Below are 12879 nucleotides of genomic sequence, written 5' to 3' on the forward strand. Positions count from 1 at the left end.
AAAAAAGAAGGAACTTCCTCAGGAGCTATCAGTTTAGAAACTCAATAGGCTGACTTTCCTGGTTTCTATAAAAAAAAGGAAGGGGATGAGAAGATGTTCAGTGAAAGCCACCTCAGAGTCACCTTTCACCTTTTCCATTATAATGTCATCATCTAGTTGTCAACATGACAAGCGATGGCACCAGAATGAGCCTATGGTGCTACAATGCTTATCTCATCCCTTGGATGAGTTTTGAAAACATTTTCAGAGGGCTGGAGAGGTTGCTCAATGGTTAAGAGCACTGGCTGCTTCTCCAGAGGACTCCAGTTTCATTGCCAATACCCAGATGGTGGTTGACGACAATCTGAACTCCAGTCCCAGGAATCAGATGCCCTCTTCTGGCCACCATGGACACTGTGTGTGTGCGTGCGTGCACACATACACATACACATACACATACACACACACACACACACACACACACACACACACACACAGACACACACATAGAACACCCATGAAAATCAATTAATTAGGGGCTGGAGAGATGGCTCAGCGGTCAAGAACACTGGTTTCTCTTCCAGAGGTCCTGAGTTCAATTCCCAGCAACCACATGGTGGGTTACAACCATCTGTAATGGGATCTGATGCCCTTTTCTGGTGTGTCTGAAGATAGCCACAGTGTACTCATAACTAAAACAAATAAATCTTTAAAAAAAATCAATTAATTAAAAGAACATTTTCAGTGACCCACACATCAAAAGTGAGTGAGTAAGCGACCGACTGGCAGCAAGGCAGCACTTACATAATGGAGCATTACAAAGAACATTCCCCTGGTCTCTAGAGAAAATTAGGCAAGTTTCTGGATATGGTTAGAATTAGGATAAAAATTTCACTATTAGTAAATTTCTAAATTTAGAAATTACTATTGAATCATTCAAATAACTTTACAAATTAGAAACCATCATGTAAAAAACAAAAGGACTGTTACTGTTAATCTGTGCCAGGTGTGGTGGCTCAGATCCATGGTCTCAGCATTTGGGAGGTCAGGGAAGGAGGATCAGGAGTTTAAGGCCAGCTTTCAGCTACACAGTGAATTCAAGTTTAGTTTGGACTACCTGAAACCCTGTCTGATAAAGCCAAAATAAGTAAATACAAATAAGTAAAAAATACGAGTCCTTGTAGAAATCAATAGTTTAAATAGTCTAAATTACACTCAAAAGTAAATTGAATTATCTTTCAAATAAAATGTGTTATTTTTGTACTAAAAAAATTAAATTTGATTTAAAGGTTTAATTTTTGTTTATGTGTGTCTGTGTGAAGTCAGGCCACATATGTGCTGGTGCCTGAGATGTCAGAAGAGGGCATCAGACTCTCTGGGGCTATAGTTATAGGTGGTGCTGACTCACTGATTTGGTTGTTGGGAATTAGATTCAGGTCCTCTGCAAGAATAGCAAGTGCTCTTTACCACTGAGCCAGCCCTCCTGCGCCTATATTAGATTTTTGTGAAACAAAATGCATGCAGACTATATTTTTTATAAAATGAAGTGACATAAGCCTTAGAATATTATTGTTGTTGCTACTATTATTCCAACATATATTGCACACAGGTCCAGCATCTGCTTGCCAAGTTAAGAAGTACTAATTGTGGTTATATGGCACCACCACCTCATCCTCCAAGACCAAAAGAGACTCTCTGAGAACATTCTTGCCAGTGTGTTCTCCTTACAATCATTTCCTTACATTCTTTAAGAAATTAGCTGGGCTTATTCTATGCTTTATTCAGCAGTGCCTCTAACTCTCTCCAGAAGAAAGCTTGTGCTCCACCTGCCTGCTCACCAATAAATAGGATGCATGTGCATGTGCATGTGTGTGTCTCTTGCTTGCCTATGTAGAGGGTGAGAACCATCTCTGCTAGGCATGGCAGCTCAGGTCTTTTGTCCTAATTCTCAGAAGGCTGAGTCAAGAGGTCTGCCACAAATTCACATCCAGATTGGGCTACACAGTGAGTTCCAAGCCAACCAGGGTTAAAAGACTCTGCCTTTAAATAAAGAAGGAAAAAAGAAAAGAAAAAGAAAAAGAAAAAGAAACCCAGTCAATCTAGCCTTCAACTACATCTATGCACTTATTTTCTGCATAGAGTCAATGGATGTTCCTCACTGGATTTTATAACTGAAGCAAAATCACCTTTGAAAAACGGTGCAAACGAGAAACTGTTAAGAAGAGAATGCTTGTCCTTTGGAGGGTTAATTAAAGACGATTTCTTTTGAGGGGGAAGGGAGTTAGAAATGTTGATACTCAACTTACATTCAGTTCAGTTTGGTGTTCCTAAACTATGTTAGACTCATTTGTTCTTGCCATAGAGTAATGTAATCAAGGGTTGTGGGGCGTAGGGAGCTAATGTAAGCCCTGAGTCTCTACCACCTTCAGGAGTTTCGGGAGAGGTAATATAGGGAGTTAACACTAGAAAGACAGAGCATTAGTGTCGGATGGAAACCCTACGAAGGATGAGCTATCTCTCCAGCATCAGTCTCCAAATGCTCTGCTGTAGCTCAAATCTGGAACTTTCCCCTAGGTCCAAGTGTTAACAGCTTGGTTCCCAGGATGACACTATAGGGGGTGTGGGAACTTTAAGGGGTGGGGCTTCCAGGCCATGGGGCGGGGCATACTCTCGAGGAGCCTGGCGGGACTCCAGCCTCTACCTTGCTCTGTTTTCCCTGCTGGCTACTGAAGAGAGTGATTTTGCTCTGGCAGTGTCCCTCCTATGATGTGCCACCTACCACAGGCCCAAAGCAACAGATGAGTCAAACCGTGAGTCTGAATCAACCTTTCTTTTTACGAGTCTCAGGTGTTGTGAGAGAAAGGTGACTAATTTCACATTTTACATAAGCAACACCAGCTCCTCCCTTCATGCTCTATTTTCACAGTGCTCTCTTTAAAAAATAGAAAAGCTGAGATATGTTACACCCATGCCTGGGGATGCTTGTCCAGCAACATAAGGTGTCATCCTCAACACTCAGCATGCTTCCTAGGTAGGTAAAGGACTTACAAGGTGGCTGCTGTGCTCCTGGGGAATACGACCTTTGCACACAAAGGAAAAAGAGAAGGAAAGAAGGGAGGGAGGAAACAGAATTCCTTGAAGAAACTGGTTCCAAGTCTTGTGAAAAGAAAATTTGGAGTGGATCTAGAACATCTTGTTGTCAGTAAAAAGTGAAGATGCAGTGCTAAAAGATGATGGTGGAATAAATATGGGGTTCCTACTACCACCCTGTGCCCATCTCTCTATAAAACCATCACTCACTGACAAGAATGGAAAAACTTTACAGACAATGTTAACAGCTAGGCATGGTGGCACACACCTTTAATCTCAGCATTGGGGGAGACTGAGGCAGATGAATCTCTGTGACTTTGAGGCTGGCTTGGTCTACACGGTAAGATCCAGGCTAGCCAAGGCTACATAGTGAGACTGTGTCTGGAAAAATTTTGAAAAAAAAAAAAAATGTTGACTAATATGGGGCCAATGAGATGGGTCAGTAGGTAAAGGAGCTTGCTGCCAAGATGAACAACCCGAGTTTGATCCTTGGATCACACATTGTGGGAGGAGAGAACAAACTATCCCCTGACCGACCATGTGTGCTGTGATGTTTATACCTGTGCATGAGTGTTAGTGTGTGTGCAAATGCGCACGCGCGCACACATACATACACACACACCATGCATGTGCGTGCGCATGCACACATGCACTAAATATATAAATAAATAAACAAGTAAATAAATATAAAAGAGAGTTAAGGCATGAGCCTGGGGGGCCTGGTAATCCTATCTTACCATAGCATAACAAAGAGAAAGCAATGCCCATCTAGTCATTGGTGGCCATTACATACAGAGCCAGTGTAAAGGGCCCAGTGGCATGTTCTCAGATGACAACTTACTTAATTGAGTACCAGTCCCCTCCCTCGGGAGAGAGCACTGACCCACACCCACTCCTTTCTCTCTCCCTGAGGAGTAAGATATCCAGATGAACCTCCTACTGAGACATTGGTAAGGCCTAATGGGCTTCAATTAGACCCACGAGGTTAACATTTCCAGAAGACAGAAACAAAAAGCAGGACCAAACATCTCTGCCCAGCCTCTGATAAGGCCTCTGTTTCAAAACAAGGTATCTTGAGACATAGGAATGTAGGGGTTCTCTGATATAACTGTGAAACTTGTAATCAAAGAGGCTCAAACATGAGCCTACTACAGAATCCACTTCCTGCCCTCAGCCAAAGGACTTAATAATTTAGAACTTATGCCCCATCAAGTCATTTTTTCCTGGAGGGAGGGTGGTTTCTGGGAAAGCTTGTAAAATCCTAGGGAGGTGTGAATTTTGTAGGCTTAGATGCATTTATTTTTAAAGCAAACGGATGCACTGCATCGGTGATTTTTATCAAGCTCTTAAAGCATTCCCACGCTGTGTCACCGCTGGAGTGTGGAGGGAGGACTTTGTTCATTCCATTCACTAGAGCGACCTGGCTGAGTAAGCCATATTGCGATTATCTGGAGGACTATTAAGCAACTTAAAGAAATATTGCTCTTGCCTGTAATTCTAACACATGGGAGCCAGAGGCAGGAGGGTTGCCATGAGTGTGAGGCCAGCCTGGGCTACACAGAGTTTTAGACTAACCTGAATGAACTATTCTGTCTCAAAACATCAAGTTCAACTGACTAAACAAAGTCTAAAACAGTAAATATTGCTATAGATCAAAATGTAAAATTGTAAAATCTCCTATGAACAAAGACATATTTCTCAATAAATTAGGATAATAAACAGAACATTAAATATATAAACCATAAATGACTATGAATATTCTCTCAACCATGAATATCTCTCCCCAAACCCAAAAGCCACCGACCATTCAAGAATGAAACCAACTTGCCATCTCAGAAGACTCAAGACTATTAAAACACACTGTTATTCCAGCCAAGGTGCGGCATGCTAATCTTAACCTCACAGACTGTACCGTGTGGGCTTAACTACATGACTGCCCCGCTCTGCTAATCTTAGCGGCACAGATCGTGCTGTGGCGGACTTGATGTTGGATCTCCCCACTCAGCTAATCTTAACGGCACAGATTGTTGGGGGGGGGGAGGTGGGGGCGCTTGATTTTAGACCGCCTTACCAGAGTGTTAAAAACCTCTGCTTCCCTAGCTTCATTGCCCACCCCAGAGCCGTTAGACCCAGACCTTTGGCTTCCTCTGTCTTTCCTCCTAGGTTGGAGTTATCATCTTTTGTAGAGTCCTTTAGGCTGCCGTATTCCTTTTCCATCTTGGCGGCTTCTTCCTTCGTACTGTCTGCCTCTTCGTGACTCTTCTCTGGTGGCGCTGTGAGCAGATAGTGCACCGTGGTTAAAACACCATTCCATACCTTCTTTAGTTCTTTTTTTCTTTTTCTTTTTTTTTTTTTAAGATTTATTTATTTATTTTATGTATGTAATTACACACTGTAGCTGTACAGATGGTTGTGAGCCTTCATGTGGTTGTTGGGAATTGAATTTTAGGACCTCTCCTCGCTCTAGTCGGTCCTGCTGGCTCCAGCCCAAAGATATATTTATTATGATACTGTCTTCTGATACACCAGAAGAAGGCATCAGACCTCATTGCAGGTGGTTGTGAGCTACCATGTGGTGGCTGGGAATTGAACTCAGGACCTTTGGAAGAGTAGTCAGTGCTCTTACCCACTGAGCCATCTCGCCAGCCCCCTTCTTTAGTTTTTAATGAGAACAAACTTCGTTGAAAAGATAGTTTGAGGCCGTGTTATATTGTTTGGACTGAAAGGGGTTTCAGTGGTTGTCCAACCTTCAGCCCTCATTTCACAGGAGAGGAAACAGAGGCCCCAGGAAGAAAGAGATGCTCAGGGTCACCCACGGAGCTAATAAGAAGCCGGGCCCAGACCCCAGCACTCCAAATTCTGCACAGGCACTCTCCCTTCAGCCACACTGCCATCGGAGAGCGACTGTTTGTCTTATTTTATCATCATTATCATCATCATCATCATCATCGTTATATTAGAGGTTGGCTTTCACTGTTATTCTTGAACTCCTGACTCAAGCAATCCTCCTACCTTAGCCTCCAGAAAAGCTGGCATGTGTAATCAAAACTTTCTGACTTCTCTTGGTCGTTCTCTCCCTTCTTTCTAAGGAGGACCTAGGCTGGAGATCAAACCTAGCATGCCATGTATGCTAGGCAACGGCTCTACCACTGAGTTCCACCCTCATCCTTATTTATCTTAATTTAGTTGGTGCTGTCCGTCAACTGGGGAGTGCTGTGTAGGTCTTGGTTACAAATGAGAATAGTTTTGTTATTTTTGAGACAAGTTCTCATGTAGCCTAGTCTGGCCTTGAACTATCAATCCTCATGCCACCACTTCTGACCTCCTGAGTTTCTAGTACTGGAAAGGCAAAGAGAGAAGGATTGCCGGACTTGCTGGTCAGTTAATGTAGCCAATCTGTGAGCTCCAGGTTCAGGGAAAGATTGTGTCTCAAAAAAAAAAAAAAAAAAAGTGGAGAGCAATAAGGATGCAAATTGATGTTGACTTCTGGTTTCTACACACACACACACACACACACACACACACACTTATACACATAAAATAAGTATTTAAAAAAAAAACCTGTGCTGGCGAGATGGCTCAGCTGGTAAGCGCACCAACTGCTCTTCTGAAGGTCCTGAGTTCAAATCCCAGCAACCACATGGTGGCTCACAACCACCCGTCATGAAATCTGATGCCCTCTTCTAGTGCGTCTGAAGACAGCCACAGTGTACTTATGCCTAATAATAAATAAATCTTTTAAAAAAAAGACCTGCTTGAAGGCTAACCATGTAGCTAAGTGGTAGAGTATCTGCCTAGCAAGCACGAAGGGAGCTGCCTTTGAGCCCTAGCATAGAAACTAAATAAAAAACTCTGCATGAAAACATCATTTAAGGGGCACACTACAGCACCACCAACATGTATGTAATTTCTGTGCTGCGGGCAAAACAGCTAAAGCACAAGAGCCCACAGCTTGCAATCTTTTCTCTTTTTGTTCTCCTTCCCCCTTGAGGGGGGAGCTCTTCACACAGCTCAGTGCTGTGGTATTTACTGGGCAGAGCTGGGATATGGGTAGAAGAGAAACCCAGAAGAGGGGCATATTGTGGAGGGCACAGAGCATCTCGAGGAGCTGTGGGGGCAGTCAGGTGGCCTGGGATGGTGGCCTCAAGAAGTGGTTAGAAAAGACACGGATGGAGGTTTTTATGGAGAATTGACCATTTTGTAACCAGTCACCTCCAAAGAGTCTTTGTTAAATACCCACATTAAGTTTTAGCAAAGTGCTAGAGGTGTGGCTTTATGGTAGAATGTTAGCCTTCCACACTGGGGCTCTGTGTTCAATTCCCAGCCCAGAGAAACCAACGAAGAATTTAGAGAAATAACTGTTTTGTATTTTTGGTGGTAAGATTTCTCTGCCACAACAGGCTATAAAATAGCCAAGGTTACGTGTGCCTATTGAACTTGAGATTTTAAAATGTTTTAAAATCTGCAATGCTTTCTTTATGTCTATTGAAACCCATTATCTACCTCTGAAAACAGTTTTTAACAGCTAGAAAAAAAAAAAAACCAACACAGTTAAGTAAATCCTACCTGGGAAAAGCTTGCTTTTGCTGTCAGTAGTATTTTTTTCTAGCTTGTTCTTGGTCTGCAGAGCAATTGTTTCATCCAAGTTTTCTAGAGAGAAGAGGAGAAGAAATATGCTTTAATTTCCTGAGAAATGATATTAAATGTTTACTCCCATATGTGGTGATTACAGGCATGCACTGCCACTCGTGTCTTAGATTTTTATTTATTCATTCATTTTTTATTTTTAATTTCCTTCAAAGCAGGGCCTCATTCTATCCTAGGCTGACCTGAAACTTTGGCTACAGCCTAGGCTGGCTTCCCACTCCTTTTTTAATCCTCCTACCTTAGCTTCCCTAGTGCTGGGATTATAGGATGAGCCACCATGCCTGCCTGGCCAGCTGGCTTAGTTTAGGAAGCGCTTAACTTTAATGACTTTTCATGTAAGTAGCAACTCGTGGTTAGTAGTTACCGTGTTAGGCGCTTCAGGTAGCTTTAGGGACAACTGTTTACGCGCAAGTCTTTCCAGTATCTTGACATATTTTCACAGGAAAAATATCACAGCATAGAATTCCTAGGTCTCATTGTTGACCATTGTCCTGAATAATGTCTGGTAGATTATTAGAGCAGTGGTTCTCAACCTGTGGGTCATGACCCCTTTGGGGGTCACATATCGGATATCCTGCATATCAGATATTTAGATAAAAATTCATAGCAGTAGAGGCTCTCAACTTGTAGGTCGTGACAATGTTGGGGGTCAAAGACCCTTTCACAGAGGTCACCTAAGACCATCAGAAGCCACGGATGTTTCCATTACGATTCCTAACAGCAGCAAAATTGAAGTTATGAGGTAGCAGTGAAAATAAGTTTATGGCTGAGGGTCACCACAACATTAGGATCTGTATTAAAGGGTCAAAGCATTAGAAGGTTGGGAAGCACTATGTTAGAGGAATAGAGTTGGCTGGGCAGCACCAACTGTAGCGTGGACAGTTTCTTGTAAGGTAAAGAACGTAGGTATGTACACATATATACTTCATAGACAGGACATCTAGAAGATTGCTAATCAAAATGTCATGAGGGGATTGGTATCAGGAGTGATTTTAACATTCTTTTACACTCCTTTTCATTCATTCATTCTTCCTTTTTCTTTTGCCTTAAATGGCTTTTTATAAGAAAGATGTTCTTTTTATAATCAAAATAAAACCAGGAAGAACTGTTTTTATGAGGATGTCCTGGGATCCTGTTGACCAGTGGCATTTCCTTATCTATTTGTTTCTCTTTGCCCTGGCAGAGTAAGAGACTGAGGCCATCTTGACAAAACCACACGGGTGGTAAAAAGTATTCAGGGAAACAAGCTCCTTAAAAAACCCAAACAATTGAACACTTTCAATGCATAACTGAGAAACCATATTTTAATTTTTTTAAAGATTCATTCATTTTATGCATATGAATATTTTGCCTTTATGTATGTATGTGCGCCGTGTGTGCGCTGGCTAGTTTTATGTCACTTTGACATAAGTTAGAGTCATTTAGGAAGAGGCAACTTCAACTGCAAAGATACCCCCAACACACTGGCCTGTGGGTGAGCCTGTGGGCAAGCCTGTGATGCAGTTTCTTGATATGGAAGTGCCCAGCTCATGGTGAATGGTGCTATCCCTGAGTGAGTGGTACTGGGTGCTATAAGAAAGCAGACTGAGCAAGCTGGAAAGAGCAAGCCAGCAAGCAGTGTTCCACTATGGCCTCTGCATCAGCTGCTACCTCCAGGTTCCTGTCTTGACTTCCCTTAATGATGGGGTAACCTGAGAGTTGTTTTATCCTTCATGTTACAGATGTAAGAAGTGAAGCCTTGCATGGTACAGGGCCTTTCTTCCCGGTACAGCAGAGAGAGGATCCTGACTGCCTACCTAGTATTCTTTCTGCTTGACATATAGAGTACTCAGAGGGGGAAATTGAGACTTAATTCAGACTTCTAAACACAAATTAAAAAAAAATTAATGAGTTAAATTGTAATAAAATTGCTCCCTGGGGATTATTATAAAACACTAGGATTTAATATAAAAATGTGGGTGATTTCCCTTCAAGCTGTATTTATTAAAAGGAAAAGTAGAGACTGTCTAATTAATTTTATTTGTATGCATCACCAACCCAAGCAATTCTGTTACCCTGGAGATCTGGGCTGCTTTGGCATTAATCATCAAATTAGTGAGGTGATTATTGCCAGATCCTTAGTTTGCTTTGAACAATGGAAATGGCCATGGTAAAAATAAAGCAGATTTCTCACCAAGGTAGGAAACGCCTTCCTCTGGAGATATCGTACCGTATTTCACCATCATTTTCACGAAGTCAATCAACGTCTTCATGATGGTGATCAGGGTTTCTTTCTCTTTGGCTTCTTTTTCTATGGAAAACGAGCAAGAATAATCCATTAGAAATTTTTTAAAATTCATATTATTTTATGTGCTTTGCCTGCAGAGGTCAGAAGAAGGGGACAGATCCCCTGGAACTGGAGTTACAGAAGGTCATGAGCCACAGTGTGGATGCTGGAAATTGAACTTGGGTCTTCTGGAAGAGCAGCTAGTGCTCTTAACTGTTCTTAACATCTCTCCAGCCCCCATGAGAACAGAAATAATTTAAAAAGAACTGGTAGAAAATAGTTTTATCTTTCACTGTCAATTTAGGAAGTATAGCATCATAAGTATTGAAATATCTCCCCATTTATTTATAACTAAATCCACATATATTTAACTGAAATAAAAACCCATATAACCCCCCCCAAACAAACAAACAAACAAACAAACAAAAGAAACCCAACAAAACCCAAACTAACACATGATTGGAACTATAGGTCAGTATATAGCTTTACAAAACTGCTTTTACAGATTTATTTTATTTATTTTATGTGTATGAATACACTGTAGCTGTACAGATGGCCATGAGCTATCATGTGTATAGCTGCTGGGAATTGAACTCAGGACCTCTGCTGGCCTTGCTTGCTCTGGCCCCACTCGCTCCCCTGCTCCGGCTTAATTCACTGTAGCTGTCTTCAGACGCACCAGAAGAGGGCGTCAGACCTTATTACAGGTGGTTGTGAGCTACCATGTGGTTGCTGGGATCCAAACTCAGGACCTTCGGAAGAACAGTCAGTGCTCTTACCCACTGAGCCATCTTGCCAGCCCACAAAACTGCTTTTAGAAATGAGTACATATTAAGTTTTTCACAGAGCTTTAATTACATCTGAACTATTGTAGTAGTAAAGTAGCCAGTAAAGAAATAGCATTTGGAGCTAGGATTTTAACTTTGTTGGTACAGGGCTTGCTTAGTATATACAAGGTTCTAAGGTTTACGCTCTAGCACTGAATAAACCAGATGTGATGATACATGCCTACAATCCCAGCATCTGGGAACCAGGGACAGGAGGATTAGAAGTTCAATGTCATCCTTGGATATAGAGTTTGAGGTCAGCCTAGGATATATGACACTGTCTTAAAACAATCAATGAAACATACAAACCAAGCTGCCTGAAAGATAAACAAATAAAGAATGCAGCAGGAGTTTTAGGAAACCCATAAAACTCACAGGTTGGGAGGAAGATGACTTAGGGAGATCCTGAATAAGACTTGACAGGTGACTTTAGCCATCACAGTACTAGATCAAGGGCATGCGTGTATATTTAGCATTATGCTGATGCTCTTCACTGATGAGCAGTGACTCACTAGAATGGCAGAGGTTCTGAGCTGGTCATTTGCCAACCAATGGGGCAAAATAGTGCAGAACAGATCCCCCAGACATATAGCCTGGCAGATTTAAGCAGAGAGGCCGAAGCCATCTGGCCAATGTCTGGACCTGAAGGGCAAACAGAACTCTCTGGGAATGGAAGCTCATTCCAAGATCACTTTATGGAGGAAACAGATTACAGTTCCGGAAATTTTTCCACAATTGCTCGCTTGCGGGCAGTAACGGGGACTGGGAAAGCCACTGGGGCTGGGCAGGGCATCTGCCTGAACAGCAACAGGAGATCTGGAGGCTACTTTCCTTTGCAGATTAACCAGAAACAAGCAGGAGCCAATTCCTGCAGACAGCTCAGTATACATGTGACATGAGATTGGGGTTGGACTTGTTTAAAAACGAACAATCTCCTCAAATGTATGTGTGTTCCCGACTTCCTTTACTCCGATGCTCGTTTGAACTCACTGGAAAAAACAATCCAAGCTGCAGATGTCTAGTAATGTCCTGAATAATTCAGAGAAGGACAAATAAGGTTCCCACTAAGAGAGGAAAATGAAGAAAGCTTTCCAAATGGATTTAATACAACTGGCAGGATTTCCTCTTGATGTTTTGTTTTGTTTTTGACAATGTCCCTAGAAAACACACTAGGTAAAATAAGCCAGGCATAGAGACAGATAGTGCATTCTCTTAGTTCTGAAGCTGAGGCTTCATTACCCATGGATTCAACTAACCGAGGATCAAAAAATACTAAAGAAAAAGAAGGAAGAAAGAAAAATTTAGTGAGCACAGACAGGTCATTTTCTTGTCATAATTCTCCAAGCAATACAGAACAATGACTATTTCCAGAGCATTGCCACTGGGGTAGGCAATGTAAATAATTCAGAGATGATTTAAAGACCATCGAGGATGTATATGAAAATACTATATTCTACCCTCATCTCTTTGTCTCCCTTTTCCTCTCCCTCTCTCTCTCCTTCCTTCCCCTTCTCTCTGCATGTATGTTACAAGTAACCAAATCCAAGCCCTTGGACATGCTAGGCAAGCACTCCACCTCTGAGCTTCAGTCATGGTACCCATACCATTTTATATAAAGGACTTGAGTAGGTGCAGATTTTGGTATCTGCAGGAGGTCCTGGCATCCCCTCTACATTTATGGAGAGACAACTGTATGTGAAATTTAAAATAGCCATGGTCATAGAAGTAGAGAGTAGAATGGCACTGCCTGAGACTGGGTAGAGAGGTTAAAACAGGGAGATGCTGGTCAAAGGTATCAAGTTTCTGTTCTGTAGTGTGAATAAGTCTGGATGTTATGTAGCTTGGTAGCTATGGCTGACATCACTGGATTATATACTTGAAATTTGCTAAGAGGGCAGAGTCTTACAGTAACAAAAAGAAAACGAATAAACTGACAATGGCAACTATGTGTATGGATGATAGATGTGCAATCGTTAGCAATGATGTTCATTTCATAATGTAGATGAACACCAAAACACCATGCTATGTGCAATTGTATATGATTTGGTGGTGGTGGTGGTGGTGGTGGTG

At 42.0% G+C, this 12879-nt stretch overlaps 1 protein-coding gene across 1 annotated transcript in view; it reads right to left on the reverse strand.

The window, feature by feature from the left end:
- The window catches only part of Scg3 (secretogranin III), a 39910-nt gene that overhangs the window by 12521 nt on the left and 14510 nt on the right, over nucleotides 1-12879 (reverse strand). Inside the window, exons 8-10 of the mRNA XM_031344560.1 lie at nucleotides 9890-10006; nucleotides 7636-7719; nucleotides 5205-5342 (exon numbers count right to left, since the gene is read on the reverse strand). Of these exons, the coding sequence (XP_031200420.1) occupies nucleotides 5205-5342; nucleotides 7636-7719; nucleotides 9890-10006 (339 nt within the window). The remainder of the gene's footprint in view (nucleotides 1-5204; nucleotides 5343-7635; nucleotides 7720-9889; nucleotides 10007-12879) is intronic.

This window comes from Mastomys coucha, unplaced genomic scaffold (genome assembly GCF_008632895.1).
Source record: "Mastomys coucha isolate ucsf_1 unplaced genomic scaffold, UCSF_Mcou_1 pScaffold23, whole genome shotgun sequence".
Lineage (NCBI taxonomy): Eukaryota > Metazoa > Chordata > Mammalia > Rodentia > Muridae > Mastomys > Mastomys coucha.